We start from the raw sequence: 17,197 nt of genomic DNA, 5'->3' as shown, positions 1-17,197 counted from the left end.
TGTTCTTCTCCTTCATCATTTTGCTGCTGTAAATTGAGAATTTCTCCATTGAGAAAAATAAAAGTTTTCTCATCGTATCTCGTTTTTAAAATATCGTCCAATTAGACAACGGTAAAATATTCGCCAATCTGTGAAATATTGACTGCAGCCGACATTGATATGTATTCTACTGCTGAAAATTCTTATACGTGCATTATTGGTGTAATATTAGGTTTTGAACTTCTGGTGATGTGCAAAATAATTGTACTGCACGTTGAAACTTGAATAAATAGCAGTAAAAAAAACAAAAATACTAATTTAGGATGAAAATGGCATGTGATACTTCACAATGTTCTATTTGAGCGAATACTGTGATGATCAGAAAAGGTCCGTGTTAAAATTGCCTTTTCAAGACTTGGGATCGTTTTAAAAAGTTTAAAGTACTACCAAACTTTGGTTGTTATATGTGCTATCGCCACAAGATGGCAACCTCTGATCGTTCTGTCCTATATAGCAACGACGTGCACAGTACAATACTGACAACGTCGAATATTTGTACATTTACACCCCCCCCCCCCCCCCCCAAAAAAGTACCTTGTCTCAAGTTATCTGGTTGTGATCGTCATCTTTATCGAGGGCATACGGGGAAAAAAACTTGTCAAAAAGACCAAGCGGTACAGTTGTTTAGCTATATCAATGCGCCTGGCTGTCTGTCCTTCTCGAGCCGGGGAGCGAACTAGGTTCTTTGGCGGAGGAGAATCAATCGCCACTCGTGAACTGTGTGGTTGGCCAGAAGTAACAAAGTTCAATCGAACACTCGGTATTTAGTATTTGGTCTTACAAATTGCGTTCCATTTTAATACGAGAAATATCAGAAAAAAAGGTTGGTTAAGATCATTAAGAGTTGAGACTTTAATTACTCCGTGTACCTTAATTCTCTTCTTCTGCGGTTTAATTGGTGGCGTGGTTTTCTTTGTTGTAGTTTAATGTTTGAAATATGAATTACAAAGTGTAAAACAGGCGAGTTGAGACACAGGTAAGCTACGACGGTGCACCTATTTGACCTTCGTGCTAGCATAAAGTTCGGAGCCGCAGTGCGCATGCGCGTAGCCTTTCCACAAGTTGCTGCTCACACACACACGCAAGCGAGCAAGCCAGCCTGCCAAGCGGACCAGTACAAAGAGAAGCCCGAACGTCGCACGCGGGACCTACCCGCGCTTCTGCGGAGTTTTACAAGTGGACGTTTCGGAGTTTGAAAGTTTTACCGGGCCGGCGGAGCCTTTCTTCGAGCCAGACGAGACCGAGCGGGCCAGCGCCGGTGTTGCGTTCACGTTCCGGTCAGGCATCTCGAGCGAGGACACCTTGCATCGGGTAAGCCTCCGTTCGGGTCGCTTATCGTCCATTCGAACCGTTTGCGTGTCGTGGGACGGGTGCCTTTTAGCGGCGAGTCGCGAATCGGTCGGACGGGACGATCCAACGAAGCGCCGCCGCTTAACCGGGGTGACGTCGAAAGTTTGACTGCGGCGTTGACGCCTTCGAGCCCCGTGGGGAAAGGGACCCTTCGCGAGCGGCCGCTCTAAAATCCAAACGCACTTTCGCGCTCCTCCGACGAAGGCCGCGGACGCGGAACCGCGCAGCGGCCGAGATGGCCGCCCGCGAAGGGTCAACGCGAGGCGCCGCGCTTTGATGAGTGCCACGAGCCGAGTGAAGCGCGCCGCTCTTCCTTTGGTGCATTTTGGATCTTGCACTCCTCACTTATTAAATATCGCCCCCCACAGAATAGCGATCGGCAGCGGCGTCGACTACTGTGTCACTTGTCGGCAAAATCCATGTCCATTTCCCCTCCTTGTATGCCACACGTGTGCGATGACGACCCCCGGCGGGGGGGGGGGGGGTTAAAAGATGTCGCTATTCGTGATTGATGTTTTCCCTCGCCTGCATCCACGCACGCGGTGGCGTTTCCTTGAGACGGGCAAAGGCAAGAAATGGCTTTTGGCCTCCGATCGATCGGGGCTCCTTTTCTGTCTTTGGAGATTTCTAGAATAAGCCAAGCTACGAAAAGAGCTGACAAGTGTTTGAAACGGGGACGAAAAGAATTCCGAGTCCGTCCGCGTCTCCGAATTGTGAGGAAGCGGATGGCGGCGCTTCATTCGGGCCTCCTGCCGTTGCTGGGAAACGCCGTTGCACCTTTTCCTTCAGCTCCTCAAGTTCAGGCCCCGGTGCTCCCTGTTGTGTCCCAGAAGGCCCCCGATTCAACTGTCAAGGGGCGCGTCCTCATGCTTGTTTAATGACATTCTTTGCCCGCCGGTGTTCCTCCTTCCACCCCAAAGCCGGGGTGGGCCGGGCCCGTTCCACTTTGGCTCCCTTCATCAGCAGTTCGTCACACGCCTCGCTTTTTAGGTCCCACAAGGTCGGCATTTTCCATCCGTCCTCAGTTCAGTCTGGTCACTTCACGCCGAGCGGCGCTTTGGCGGCCGCTGAGCGACAATTTACCGAGAAGAAGCAAGGAAGGCCTCGATCAGACTTCTTTTGAGCTTGTGTGTGGCGTCGGAAGCTTTTAGGAAGTGACGCTGTCCGTCGACTTGGCGGGCCGGTCTGGTCTCGACACGAGCTTGGCGCTCAAGCTGTGCGGACGCAGCGCCAGCGGGGGGCCGCCGGACGTGTACTCATGGCAAAGGTCCCTCAATTGTCACCCCGGTGACACGGCCCCTTCCGTCGGCAGGATGAAAGCCGAGCCCCGAGTTTTTGGTGCCATTCGGTTCTTTGCTCTGGGAAAAGGTCTTGCGCCGCCGCGAGTCCAAATCTTTCCTCCGCGGCCGCAGCCGCGTTTATTTGGTGGTGCCGCTCACTTGTAATTTTACTCTTGGCCGCACCTCCGCGCATACTTTGGACGCTCAAAATAAACCAACGCCGCGCCAGCTCAGCGTTGACTCCGAGTGATGAATTTGTACGTGTTTTCGGCGCAGGAATGTTTCTTTTTTTTTTCTTTTTGGAAGGCTCCTCCTCGAACATTCTCGCCGGTTTCTGCGGCGGGGTGCGCGCAGCTCCACGACTGGCCTGTAATTAGCCAAAGACGTCGAGCTCGACACCATAGCGCTCGGAACGGCAGCAACGTGCTCCAAAAAAGCATCCGTGGCTCCCAACCTTGGTTTTTTTTTTTTTTTTTTTTTTTTTGAAAAGTGAAATGCTTTGGGTGGGACGGTCGACAAGGCGACAAACCATCTTGGGGTCCCACATGAACGCTAATGTAGCCGCTAAAATGAATCCCTCACCCGTGTACATTGGAGATCCGTTCAAATGACACAAAGTTGCGTTTTCTTTCCCTTGCGTTTGGACCAACACCCCGGGAAAGCCCACAAGTGTGTGTCCCGAGGACCTTGGTGGCTTTCTTTTCACTCCCTCGCTTTGTCAGGCATCATTGATGATTTTTTTTTTTTTTTTTTTTTCTTGCGGCGACCTCGACACTCAAAGTTGTCCACTTGCGCGCCGGCCGCAGGAGGAGCTGCTCCCTCCCCATTTGTTTATTTAGCTTTTTTCTTTCAAGGCAGGCGGCGGCTTCCGCTGAGATTTGGATCAAGCCCTCAGCTATGCGGGCGTGCGCAGACATTGGCCGGCAAGCGGAGGCATTCCTCAAAAGCGCCGTCCGTCTTCCTGCGTTTAGCCGCGGCAACCATCTTGTTCACTTGGCGACGCGGAAGTTGGCTCGGCCATCTCCTTTCCCACCGAGCAAAGTCGCGCGCTGGCACGGCCCCCGTCTCTTCTCCAGGCCAGCAGGTGGCAGTAAATTGCGTCACCGGGCCGGGATTCGGGTGGGCAGAAATCACAACAAATTCCCCGTCTGCAAACCTTTTCATGGGGGGCTGCTGTCTTTTTGTCTGTCTTTCCGTTTGGTTGCTGTCGGGGACCGCATGGGGGGAAGCAAAACCTTTTTCATTGCTTGGAATGTCGGAGAAGACCACCGCGGTGGCCCTCCGAAACCGTTTGCAGCTGCCACGGGGGGCTCGCCCACGCGCCGTCGCCGGTTTCTCTCCAATGAGCGTGTCCAACAAGAGGGGCGGTTTTCCGGCTCCTCGCGTCGGAAGTCTCGTCGGCCTCGGCCGTTTGCGTTTCTTCCCGAAAAGGTTTGCTTGCCGGGGGTGGGGCCTTTCGCAGCGACCGCTCAATCGTTTCCTCTTGCGGTCGGCACCACTTTGTTGCCCGTGCGGATGAGCCCCCCCCCCCCAGCGACAGCGTCGATCTGATCTCGCCGCTAGCAACTTTGAATATGATGCCTGCCCCCCCCCCCCTCCCATTTCCCATGAGGCGGCGGAAATACTGCCACACGTGACGTTAAAATGACAATGCAGAGAAATGGAAGTCTCCTTGCCTCCTTGAACTTTGTGCCACGACCGGGTCAACTATGGTCCGGTACACGGTGGGACACATGGCATGAAATGTGTCAGTCTGGCCTGTCCGGGGCGCATGGCTTCCACTCGAGGGCACATTTAGATGTGCGCGCTCCCAAAATACGCTCCCCACAAAGGGTCTCATTCTGCCTCGTCACCGGACTCTAGTTTGTCGTCTGCGGGCCGCTGATGAAGCCGGCGGACGGCGGGCACGCACGGGCCTTCTCAGGTTTCAGGTTCCAGCGAGCGAGGGGAAGGTTCGGTCGCCATGGCGACCCCCTAGCCCTTCCGTCTTTCGGCGCAGGTGACGAGAGAATATGGGCGTGCGCTCGGCGTAGCGACTTGAGCCGGGGCCAACCGTCGTCGGAGGCGCTTCGCATCGCCGCTCGCGCCGCGTCATCGACGCAGCGGCCGCTGGATGTTTGTTTTGGGGCGGGGTGCCGACTGCCGCCTGTCTTTGCTCAATCTGGCGTGGACCGCTGCAGGTGGAATCGCATCCGCCAGGAATACAGCCCCCTTCCCATGCGGAGTGAGTGTCTGCGATACCTTGCATTTGTAAGAGTTTTAAAAAGAAGAAAAGAACGAGGCCAGAGGAGGCTGGATCTTTTGATGGTATTTTTTTTATTTATTTGAAGGCGCAGGATTTACAGTGCCATCTGCTTACTTTGCACAAAAAGTTGAAAAAACATCACGCTTGAGAACAACAAAGGCCGGCCGTCTGTGGTTTTAAACCATTCCCATTGTTTAGCTTTTTTTTGTAGGGTCAGTTTCAATGCCCCCCCCATGTAAATAGGAAAAGTGAAGTCGAAGTTGTTGGGACTATCCTGGAAAAGAGGTCATCCCAAATTTGCCACAAGAGCCCCAAGTGCCAATCATTTTTTTTTTTTTTTTTGCCCGGCAGGAAATTGGGCCGTAGGGACGGGGAGGGTTGCTTCCTCCATAATGTTGCGCTTTCCACAGGAATGTCATTGCTCAGCACACAACCCCCCCCTCCCCAAACCTGGCAAGCCCCACAAATAAAAATTGATTTTCAAGACACTGAGGACAAAATATGAGACAAAGCTGAAAAATACAAACATATTAGGAAAAAATAAACAGTGGTTGAAAAGAAATAAATTGGAGAAAATAAGGACAAGTTTAATATTTAAGTAATTGTGTGTGTGTGTGTGGGGGGGGGGGTGGTTTAATGAAATGGCAATGTTTTAGATGAGAAACAAAATACCAAAGTAGACTTTGCTCACCGTCCAACTGGCCGTGGCTTGTTTGAAAGTTGACCTGCAATATTGCGCCGGCGAACACGCAAAGCCCATGACCCCCCCCCCCCCCCCCCCCCCCTGTGAGACCTTCGCATTTGGGAATGGCCAAGGCTGTCAAATCCGAGATCCGAGTACCACCCCATTGTCTCCCTCCCGCCTATCATGGAACAAATCATCTGGCTTCCACTTTAATGGGATTAATCCCCCCCCCCCCCCCCACCACCACCACCTTGTTTCCATCCTGCGCTTCCCCTCTTCAGGGGCCACTCCAATGCCTCTTCATCGCCATGAAAAGCCAATGAATGTGGATCAGAGAGCCGAATAAGAATCTCTTTGACACGAATGCCACCATCAAGTTTAGGAGCCAGTCCCTCCTAAACTTGATGGTGGCGTTGGAAGCCGGGAGCCGGATCTAGCCGCCGGGCTTCCAGATTAGCCGGCTCCATAACCCCCGCCGACTAATGACGCGGAAGCCACTTAATGGGGCCCGCTCGCAGACGCCATTCAAGCGCTGCCGCGACAACCCCGTCGACGGAGGGGCCCGCATTCGCATCTCGGCTTTGTTTGTTTGTGTCCGTGCCCCCTCGCGACGTTTGCCAGAATAAAATTGCGCGTAGCAAATCTTGATCTTTCTCTTTTCTGTACCCCCGGAGCCCCTCTTAGCCGCGTTGGGGCGGCCGGCGTTGAAAATTGAGTCGGCGGCTTGATTTGCATGGCGGCGTGTCGGTGGACCTTCGCCGGCCCGATGCGCGACTTTTTGTTTCAATTGGACCGTGTCTTTGTTCTAAACTTATGGCTTATTGTCGTGCGTATAGGATCTTTGCTCCATGTGCAGCCTTTTGTCGAGAGCGGCGGTTGTTTTCAAAGTGCTCGAGAAATGCACTCGAGTGGCGATGAGAATTCAAGTTGGCGCTCCTGCCTCCAGGGGTCAGTGTTGTCTTACAAAAAAAAGAGCGTCCACCCACCGGGGCCTCCTGGTCGCGCCGAGCGTTCCGACGCGGTACCTTGCGGCTCCAAGCGAGATTGAATGCGCGAGAACATCAACCATGGACGATACGACGATGGTCGCGGCTATTCCTCCGTACGTTGGAAGCGGTTCTACAGGAAAGTGGTCCGGAGACGCCGTCATCGCGTGACGTCACGCACGACTCTCACAAACTAAGGCTTGAAAGTCGAGGGAGGAGAAGCGGTCGCGTCCCCTGGTTCGGTTCTACCGTCCCACGTGGAGGCGCCTCAGTTTCAAGACTTCACAAATCGCCTACATTTCCATTACAAGTTATCACGTGCAAATTAACATATTGCAGTGTTGGATGTCATTCGGCATACCTTCTGAAGTGGCCACTTGTGCTTTTCCACCAAACATATAATTTTTTTCAACCATCAATTTTTTGGGAACATATAGGCCCACCCCCTAAAATCTGTGACTTAAAAGACCCCCAGCAATGTTTCCCCCACGACTCACGCGTCATGCTTAAACCAATGTTGCCATTTATCGGAGTCCTCTGGAACAATTCTTTGAAGAGTCGTCGTCACTTTTGGCCAGACTTCTGTGAGCGAGGCCTTTCCAAAGTTGGGAGAGACGCGCGCTTTGTTTACGCCACATCCGAGATCAAAACGAGTCATTCAGGTTTGAGGGCGCGCGCGTGCGAGGGAGCCGACCATCGTATCCGTCTGGTTTGCTTTCTTGTTCCGTGAATTCGGGTGAGTTTTGCACCTTTGCTCACTTTCGATGTCCTCCGTTTGACCGCTGCGGTTTGTGGCTCAGGATATGCTCGAGCGCTTCTCGTGTCGTCGCTCTAAAGACCGAAGAAGACGTGCGTTTTTGGTGAGCTTTCCAGATCATGCTCGAGTCTCAAAAAGCCAAGGTGAAGTTTGTGTTTGTCTGAAGCCACGGCAAAGCCAACTCACGAGGCTTTGGCATCCCGAATTGGAGCCCGTTTCCCCTTTTAGTCTGCACTTTGCTGGCTTTGTCATTTGACATCGTCGTCTAAACTTAGCTGCGTCAAAAGCCCCAGCGCGCCGCGGGCTCCGCTCTGCCGCCCTGCTGCTCTTTTGGGCCGGCCGCCGTTTGCGGGGACGCCGGCGTGAGGCTGACGGTTGGCTAAGCCGAAGCTGCTTGAAATGGGGAACTTGCTCCGCTGCGGCTCAGAAAGCTCCTCACGGCATGAAGGACCGCAGGGCGCCTTACACGCGCCACTTTGCTTTATGACAGCGCGCTCTTTGATATGGGCTGTTGATCGCATCACCAAGTTCCTCACACGTGTCATCGACATCACCAACTGGATTTTTTTTGTCTCCGTCCAGGGCGGGCGGCAATCCGGGTTTGATGCTGGGGCTGTCGTTGATGGTGCTGCCGCGGGACTGGACTGAGCGCGCTGGGCGGCGACCATGGCTCACGCGCTGCACGTGAACAGCAACGCTCCGGGTAAGCCACATGGCGTCCGTCACGTTGTGCCGCAAGGCCAAAAGCTTCCACTTGTTTGTTGGTCTGCTTCCACTGGCCGGGCGGGCGGCCATTTTCGAGGCCTCCGGGTGCCTGCAAACCCCTTTTGCAAGTGTGTGTGTGTGTGTGTGTGTGTGTGTGTGCTGTAAATGTAGCGCATTGTACAAGTGCGCAACAGGCTGCAAGGCGAGGCCCATGTCATTTTTCACACAAGAAACTCGTCAAAGGCCCAAAATTGGGCGAGCGGCTCCTCGTGTCTTGGAGAAACGTACGGGACGTTGGATCGTTGGCATTTGTGGGCGTGGCTGCATTGGTGGAGCATCGACTAAGTGAGCGGTTTGCCGCTCGACGTCAGCGCCGTTGAGCTTAGCGCTTGACGCCGAGGTCGCGGCTGGACCGTGGCTCGACGTCTCGGCGGGACTCCAACGGTGACACACTGCAGCCATTGTTGTTGCTCGGTGATGGACTCGTGGGTGACTCCAATGAAGAGTTGGGGAAGCCATTTTGAGGCCGGGCTTGGTAGAGGTGGGGGACTGGAGTCGCAGGACTGACCGGGACCTCCAACCTGGGCTTCCTCTTTAGGGTGGAGGGGGGGGGGGGGCAAACCAACCTGAAAATGTGAAGCTTTCCAAGCTTTCTGCGGATGGCGGCTTGTGCTGTAAGGCATTTCCCTCCCCCCCCCCCCCCCTTTGGCACTGTTTTATAACATTGCTTTATTTCCATTGAATATTTTGTCATCTGAATTTTTTGGGGGGAACATTTCATCTTGGAATTCATAAAAAGTAGAACCGCTGGGTGTATTTTTTTCACCCACTATTTGTGTATTGACGAATCTCTTTTCCCCGTAAGTTTGTAATGTTTTTTATTTTTTCATCGACTTTTTCTGTTATGATTTTGAGGAATGTTTTAGCAAGCATTTGTGATTTTTTTTCTCATCTTTTGTCTGTTTCTAATATCGTTTTATTTTATTTTTTAAATGTCTGCTTTCATTTTCCAAATGTTGCATTCTTTTAATTGTTTTCATCTCCTCTTTTCTCCTATTTGTTACTTTTTGGGGGTCTCATTTTGGTGTGTGTGGTTCCCCCCTCCCTCCTCTAAATAATATTGGCTGTTTTCAACCCCCCCTTTCACCGACGGACACGTTCTGGTCCCTTGGACAGCTCGTGTCTTCAAGTGTACCTGATGTTGTGGACGAAGATCCGCTTGTTTGTCTTTGGGGAAGGGGGTGGGGAGGGGGGAGTGTTATTCCAGCGAGTCGGGGGCGCACCCTCCCCGGCTGAATAGCGGCTCTCTTCTCCGGCTCGGAGCCTCGCGCCATTGGCGGAGGCGGCCGTCCAATAGTGCCGAGCTTAGACCAACGGTGCCCCCCGCCCCCTTCCAGCCCCCCAGCCCTCCGTAAGAACGAGCACAGTGTAATCTTTGTACGGTGTTAGCCGGAGGCCAAAGCGGAGGGAGACGCGTGCTGAGTGACTCGAGTCCGGTGAGCGAGCCCCGAGTGTCTTTTTCTCCAAATGCCGCCTCGCGTTTTTGCAAATGGACGCCGCCGTTTGGGGCAAAGCGCCGCTCCTTCCCTTTGCTTTCCTTCCCTTTGCTTTGCTCCCCTCAAGTTGCGCGCTCACATAGAGAGCGGCCGGCCAGAGTGAGCGCAACCGGACGGCAAGACGGGAAGGGAAGGGCTGACTGCCACTTTGTGGGGGCTTTTGGGGACTTTGAGCACGTCGGCCTCACTGTGGCAAATGCGCCTTTTCTTCTTCTTGATGTTGTCAAAGTCCGTCTCTCTCTCTCTCTCTCTGACGGCGTCAGGTCACGTCGGCCAAACATGAGCTTTGACCGATAAACCGCCAGCCGAGTTGGACTTGCCTTTTGGAAAACATCGCCTTGCGCTGCTCTGCTCATTGGTGCTTTTGTTTTCCTTTTGCCAGGATAAGCGGCTCTGATATCGGACGGAGAGGTCCATTTGAAGATGGGCTTTTCTACTTTGACTTTTGGATTTCTTTCTTGCGAGGGTGGGGGGGGGGGGTCTGACAATGTTTTTTTTTTTTTTTTAACAAGCGTTATTATTGGTCGGGCTCTTGTTGGTTGGTTTGATTGACGAGCACATTTCTTTTCTTGCCATGTTTTGCATCTCTCGTCTGGCCAGGCTTCTTTCCAAATAACACGACATGCCGCCGCGGATTGCCTTCACGTGTTTGACATAGCTTTGGCCTGACTTATCTGCGCTCGCACTCGTGCTTGTCACTCACTTTCACTCGGTGTACATGTGTGTGTGTGTGTGTGTGTAAGGCGAGTATGTACATGCGTTGTCAAATGATCCGAATTGTCAGAAGAGACTCCACGCTTTGACATTGTTCTTTCCTCTGCTTAGCAATCAAATGAAACGCGTTCCTCTTCTGGTTCTCTGACCGAGACAGAAGGGCGGGGGTGGGGAGGGGGCACAAATGTTTGTTGGACTCGGCATCGGCCCAACCGCGAAGGGAGCTTTCGATAAACAGTAGTGTGATGTCACAAAAGTGTCATGAAGACACCCGGGAATGAAAAACTGCATGACATGTGCTCTCCTACCAAAGTCCAAATGACCCCCACCCCCTCCTTTTTCTGGCTCTGTTGTTACAGCACGAGACCAGAGATGTTCGAGCCCCGATAACGAGCGAGACCCCGCCTCTCCGTACTCTGTGGAAACTCCGTATGGTTTTCAGTTGGACTTGGATTTTCTCAAATATGTCGACGACATCGAGAGGGGCAACACCGTCAAGAAAGTGAGCGTTCACAAGAAGCCCAAAGGGGGGGCCCGGCCGGCGGCGCCACAGCTGGACGCCGGGGCCGAATGGACATCCGCCGACTCGCTCTCGTCCTCCAACAGCGACGACAAGCAGTCGCCGGTCTTGGTCAGCCCCAAGGCCCGGCTGACGGTCACCCTCCAAAGGGCGGCGTGCGAAGCCGCACCCCCGCGGTGCTCCGCCGGCATCGCTGAACCCAAGCCGCCGCCCCCACTGCCGCCGCCACCGCTGCCGCCCTCGCCCAGATTGACGCCGCGCCACAACCCCCGCGTGGAGAAGACCCTGATGGAGACGCGGCTTCGCCTGGAGCAGGAGCCGCCGGCGCCGCCCCGCCGCCGTCTGGGCTCCGGCGGCTCCCTCTTGTCGTACTCGGGCTCCGTGGGCGCCCCGCCCCCCCCGGCCCTCGAGGCTCCGGCCCGCAACGGAGAGTACAACCCTTACTACCCGCCGTCCGCGGGCGGCTCGCTCCGCCACAGCCCCCCGAGCTCCGGCGCGGCCACGCCGGCGACCAACGTCAGCCCCATGCACCTTCAGCAGATCCGCCAGCAGATGGTCGTGGCCCTGCGCAGGCTGAAGGAGTTGGAGGAGCAGGTGAAGAGCATCCCCATCTTGCAGGTGAAGATCGCCGTGCTTCAGGAGGAGAAGAGACAGTTGGCCGCCCGCTCCAAAGGCGCCGGCGCTTTCCGCAAGCGCTCCTGCAGCGTGGGCAGCGCCCAGCAGATGGAGAGCCCGGCCCCCGTCCCCAAAGAGACGGCGCCGCGCCTGCCGGAGCCCGAAGCTCGCCACCTGGAAGACTTCCGCCGTCTGGCCGCCGAGGTCCAAGCTCTGGAGAGGACCGCCCTCGACACCGGCGATTGCGAAAACCAGACCGGGAAGCGGGTCCTTCGAAAGTCCGTCGGCGTCGCGACCGACGAAAACATGAACCACCTCCCAATCGGGCGCGGGAGCGGCGGGCGCCGGGACGCGGCCGTGGCCACGGAGCGGCGGGAAACCCGCGCCGCTTCGGTGGGCGTCACCGAGACCATGCTGGGCCTGTCGGGCGAGGCGGAGCAGGAGCTGGAGCTCCAGCGGCGGACCATCGAGGCGCTGAAAGACAAGATCTACCGCTCGGAGGTGCAGCTGAAAGAAGCCACCCACCGGCTGGAGATGGCCAAGCTCAAGCTGGAGCTGCAGGCCGCCGCCGCCGCCGGCGGCGCCAACAAGAAGAAGGCCGACAAGGGCTTGAGCGTCAGGCCCGAGACCTACAGCGTCTGCGTGGAGGCCAAAGTCCCGGTGCGCAGCCTGGGCGTCGGGGACCGCCCGCTCTCGGAATCCGGGAGCTCGTGCAGCGTCGCCGTCGGACCCGATTTGGAGGGGGTCGGGGTCCGCGAGGTGGGAACCGACACGGCAGAGTCCCCGGAGCGCTCGGCCGTCGGCAAACCAATGGCGGCGACGCGATCGGTCGCCAGCGGCGACTGTCGGGCGGACGTCCGGACGGTGTCCCGAGGAACCGACCCGCCGGCGCTGGCGGCCAAAGCCGACTGCGGCGTCACCCAAGAGACCAAGACGGAGATGCGAGCGGTCAGCAGCAGGTCCACCAACACCGAAACGCCGGCGCTGAGCGACTCCTTCACCAACACGGCCGCTGCCCAAACGCGAACGGTGGGCGCCGGAGAGGGCGTGATCAAAGACCCGGTCTCGGTCGCCGTGGGGACCGAGTCGCTCCTCGCCCCGTCCGGCGCCGCCGAGACCCAAGACTTTGGCGTGGGGTCCGTCAGCATTCACGACAACTTCCTGCTGGGTTTAGAAAGGCGCAACGTGGCGTGCGGGCCCTGGCGGCCGCCCGAAGCCGCCGGCGAGCGAGGCCCGGACCGAGGCCTGGACCACTACATCGAGAGGGTGCAGAAGCTGCTGCGCGAGCAACAGACGCTGCTGGCGGAGAACTACGCCGAGCTGGCCGAGGCCTTCGGGCAGCCCCACTCCCAGTTTGGATCCATCAACAGCCAGCTGGTCAGCACGCTCTCCTCCATCAACTCGGCCGTGAGAGGCGCCGAGTCCGAGGACCTCCAGGAGCTGGGGGCCCAAGTGGACGCCGCCGCCCGCTCAGGTCATTGGCTTTTGCCCGCGTGCCGTGTCGCGCTGTAGCCGTTATCTCCATGGGAAAGCCTTGCGGCTTTTCTTTGGGTACCGTAGCCTGGCCTCCTCCTGCCCGAAGACGGGCCCCAAAAACCTTTATTGAAAAAGGAAAATGGCCACAAAACGGTTTCTTTTGCTTTCCCGTTCCAAATTGAAACCGTTCATTGAAGCTCATGCCCAAAATTCCACATTCCCCCCCCATGACAGCAGCCACCAAATCCCACCTAAATTCCCACCAAAACATCAAAATGTGCAAATAGAAGCCAGAGAGGAATTTGTGGCTGTTTTCTGCTCCTCCCACCCGCTCTTTTTCCTCAATGTCTCTGGAGCGGGAAAGTGCGGATGTGACGGCAGGCGCGTCGTGCGACGGGAAGGCCAACAGTTGTTTGCGCTTTTGCTTCATTTCTTTGGGGGGAGGGAGCCGGAGGCGGCCATCGCAACCACCCTGCTTCCCCCTCCCAACACCTCGCGGCCGCCTCGCCGTTACGTAAGCCCGCTCTCACATTCTTGGTCCCGTGGCGCAGCTCCCTCCGCCTGGGGTCATTCTCTCTGGAATGCAAAGTCGCGGCGCCGTGAGCCCGACTCGCGAGTGCCCCCTCGCACGAGGAACCCGCCGCATTTCGCACTCGGCCGCAGCTGCGGTGAGCCGCAAACCCTCCCGCGCCGGTCACAAAACTCAAAAGACCCCGCTGCGGCGTCTGGGGGGGCTCACCGGGCCGCGCGCGCCCCAAACGAAACGAGATGACGACTGCGGCGCAATGTTTAGAGTTGATGTGATTTGACGCTCTGCCAGCCTACCCTGATGTCATTGGCCGCTTGTCGTTTCAACAATCTGCGCTTGCGAACGCACGTGACGTTTTCGTTAGCCAGCCGTCGCCGTCTTGTCCCATCCGCATCTGGACAAAGTCCACTCACGAGGCCCCTCCACCGACCCTCGTTGTCCGCCGCCGCTGTTTGCGGTGGTCCCGGGCGTCGGTGAATGACGTGCGGCGGTCCTCTTTCAAAGTGTTTGTGGCCTTTCAGATGGCGCGCCCGAGACGCCAATTGGGGATCGGCAGCCGCAGCAGATGATGAGCGCAGCCGAGCAGAAGAGCCGCATGGACTTGCAGATGTCCACGGCGCTGCACGGTGGGAGACGCCGGCTTACGTGCGCCAACTCGACGCGGCCGTAAACATTTTGGCAAGGAAAGAAAACAAACAAACATTCATTCCTTTGAAATAATCATCACACATTTCAAAAAACGGTGCCTCAATAGACGTCTAATCAGAGACCAACAATATTCTCAGTTCCAAAAACAGGAAGTGGCAACCTTTTCTCATTGTCCTAAAATATTGTCCACTTTGAGAAGTGATTGTCAAGACTAAGAAAAAATAAAAAAGCGGGTCCACATTTTGGAAACTGGAAAAGGAATTGTCCGAAAATGTCCAAAGAAATGTTTTCAAGTAGCACAAAAACAAATAATACACGGGGTCTCCTAAAAAAGCAACAAACATCTGCATTATCCTTAAAGACGGCAACCTTGGAGCACGTCCTGAAACGTCAACATATTTTAGTCTGTAAAATTATTGCCATAACCCCCCCCCCAAAAAAAAACAAACACAAATCACCTTGCTCCATAATGAGGAAGGAATTTCCACCCAAATTCTGTGCAATGATTTGACTCATACTTTTTTTTTTGCTTGCATGCTTGAATTGTGCAAGTGAAAACCGAATCTGATTTTTCCCGCAGTTGTCGTGAAACCAAATAAGAGCAAAGTCACAAGCAAGCAGGTGGTTCTATTTCAGGTCAGCCTTGCGACGCCAACGCGCTCAAGTCCATCATGAAGAAAAAAGACGGGCCGGCCCACTGCGGCGGCGGCGGCGCCAAGAAGAACCTGCAGTTTGTGGGCGTCAACGGCGGGTGCGCGCCCTCGTCGCTTTTCAGTGTCGAGTGAGGCGCCTTTTTCCTCAACACCCCCCCAACCCCCCCAATGTGCTCTCGCAGCTACGAGACGACTTCCAGCGACGACTCCAGCTCGGACGAAGGCAGCTCCTCCGCATCGGAGGACGAGGACGAAAATGAGACGGAGGAGGAGAAGCGCGGCCGGGACCAGGCGCCGCAGAGGACGGCGGAAGCGAGTCCCGAACAGCCCGCGGAAAGGTCGGCCCCTGCCTCCTTTTCTAGCCGTACGTGGACGCGCGGGCCACGCAAAACATTCTCGCCGGGCGGGTTGGTGCTGTTCTTCGGGCCGCAAAGTAATTGGCTGCGCTGGGCGCAGTTGCCGACGCTCTTTCAATAAATGGCCGTGGCCAACTGCTACCGCTAATTGGCATCGCTGTCGTTTTGATTTCTTTTTCTTTTTTGTGGCCGCACTAAAAGGTACGAGCTCAGCGACAAGTTGTTGGCGGCGTGCAACGTCCTGAAAGTTCACCTCAGCAAGCCCGACGACGTCAGCGCCAAAGACCTGGTGAGACTCCGTTGCGGCCGAGCCGCGGCGGCGCCGGACGGCCTTTGACCTTTGTGTGTCAAAAGGATAGAAAATGGGACGCGCACGAGTCTTCCCGTTGTTGTTTGCTTCTCCCGCAGAGGGCGAGCGTCAACGCGGTGCAGCACGAGTGGTTCCGCGCCTCCAGCCAGAAGGCGGCGTCGGCGTCGGCGGTGGCGGGCTACCTGGCGGCGTTGGGGGCCGTCTCCCCCGACGTGCTGCGCCACGTGGTCAACATGGCCGACGGCAACGGCAACACGGCGCTGCACTACAGCGTGTCGCACTCCAACTTTGCCGTCGTCGAGAAGCTTCTGGAAGCCGGTGAGTCGACCCATTGCGGCTCTTGATGTTGGTCGCTATGACGTGGCGTTGAACCGGCAGCCGCGCCGGCTCCGTTCTCGACCTTCATTGTGGTTTGCTCCGGCAGACGTGTGCAACGTGAACCAGCAGAACAAGGCGGGCTACACGCCCATCATGCTGGCGGCGCTGGCCGCCGTGGAGACGCCCGCCGACATGCGCGTGGTGGAGGAGCTCTTTGGCAAGGGCGACGTCAACGCGCGCGCCAGTCAGGTGGGTGCGGGCGGGTGAGGGCGGGGCCCATCTGCCCGCGGGGCGGGGCCCGGGCCAGCCCAAACCACGCCGCCTCCTTCCCCTCAGGCGGGCCAGACGGGCCTGATGCTGGCGGTGAGCCACGGTCGCATGGACATGGTGCGGGCGCTGCTGGCCAACGGCGCCGACGTCAACGTGCAGGACGACGAGGGCTCCACGGCGCTCATGTGCGCCAGCGAGCACGGCCACGCCGACATCGTCAAGCTCCTGCTGGCCCAGCCCGGCGCCGACGCCACGCTCAGCGACGGCGTGAGTCGCCCCGCCGCGCCGCCCCCAAAAGCCCGAAGGTGGCGAAACGCCTCGGAGTCGACGCTCACCTTCCATTTTGTTTAGGACGAGAGCAACGCCCTGTCCATCGCTCTGGAAGCCGGCCACAAGGACATCGCCGTCCTGCTTTACGCGCACGTCAACTTCTCCAAAGCGCAGTCGCCCGTACGCGCCGCGTCTTCCCGGAACGCCGTCGGAAACGGTTTGCCCCGGTCTCACGCTTTGGCCGTCCGTCTTTTGTCCTTTGCAGGGAACCCCTCGGCTGGGCCGCAAGATGTCGCCGAGCCCCACGCGCAGGGGCGCCTTCGATTAGCCCCTCGGAGGCTGGCGTGAGCGCATGGGAGGCTAGTTTTCGCTCGTCCGACTCAACAGCTACTTTTGGTCCGCTCCGAGACTCCCAAACTCCGAGGCTAGCGACTCTCAGGCTAGCATTAGCAACTTGCGGGCTAGCATCAGAGACTCTTCACGGCCTTAATAGAACCCAAGTGGACACCTTTGCCCCCCCCTGCTCGCTCATATGGATGTAACCGGCTGGTGCCTCACACCGTGCGTCTGGTGTTCCGCAAGGATGCAAACAAGGTCACCCCCTTTTCTTTTTAAATGTAAATTGGCCTCCAAATGTCTTTTTTTACCCCCCCCCCCACTTATTGGGGCCCGATGTAAATAGTGCTGATCTCCGGGCCGCGATCAGCGACTCCAACCTCCCGACCCTTTGCTTCAATTTCTAAAGAAAGACCACATGTATTTATCAAAAGTATACTTTGGAAAGCATCTTTGTACATAGCGTATGTATGCAGTGCAGTATTTCGGTTGCCGCTTTCTGTGTCACGGACATGAGCGTCATTCTGCGCAAAACGTCATCATGTAACAATAAAGATCAATCAAAGTCCACGCAGCGCG

General features: G+C 56.3%; 1 protein-coding gene across 2 annotated transcripts; it reads left to right on the top strand.

The window, feature by feature from the left end:
- Positions 1–1,116: 1,116 nt before the first annotated feature.
- On the top strand, positions 1,117–17,188 carry kank1a (KN motif and ankyrin repeat domains 1a). 2 transcript variants are annotated; one of them, XM_052067098.1, is made up of 12 exons: positions 1,117–1,350; positions 7,925–8,045; positions 10,677–12,926; positions 13,979–14,083; positions 14,742–14,856; positions 14,941–15,096; positions 15,316–15,403; positions 15,523–15,742; positions 15,849–15,991; positions 16,079–16,279; positions 16,364–16,462; positions 16,548–17,188. In XM_052067098.1, exons 2-12 carry the CDS (start codon positions 8,009–8,011, stop codon positions 16,608–16,610), a joined length of 3,477 nt encoding a protein of 1,158 aa, XP_051923058.1. In that variant the 5' UTR covers positions 1,117–1,350; positions 7,925–8,008; the 3' UTR covers positions 16,611–17,188. The 2 variants fall into 2 exon arrangements, with proteins under 2 accessions (XP_051923058.1, XP_051923059.1); XM_052067099.1 differs by lacking the exon at positions 1,117–1,350 and adding an exon at positions 7,237–7,321.
- The last annotated feature ends 9 nt before the right edge of the window (positions 17,189–17,197 follow it).

The sequence above is a fragment of the Hippocampus zosterae genome, chromosome 6, assembly GCF_025434085.1.
Source record: "Hippocampus zosterae strain Florida chromosome 6, ASM2543408v3, whole genome shotgun sequence".
Lineage (NCBI taxonomy): Eukaryota > Metazoa > Chordata > Actinopteri > Syngnathiformes > Syngnathidae > Hippocampus > Hippocampus zosterae.
The sequence above is the reverse complement of the archived record's forward strand: the minus strand, read 5'-3'. Positions and strand labels throughout refer to the sequence as shown.

Excerpts from the sequence above, each read along its gene's own strand:
- kank1a (XM_052067098.1), top strand. The coding sequence starts at position 8,009 with ATGGCTCACGCGCTGCACGTGAACAGCAACGCTCCGG. Across the intron at positions 15,992-16,078 it reads TCAACGCGCGCGCCAGTCAG|GCGGGCCAGACGGGCCTGAT; the intron begins GTGGGTGCGGGC and ends CCTTCCCCTCAG. Across the intron at positions 16,463-16,547 it reads TCTCCAAAGCGCAGTCGCCC|GGAACCCCTCGGCTGGGCCG; the intron begins GTACGCGCCGCG and ends TGTCCTTTGCAG.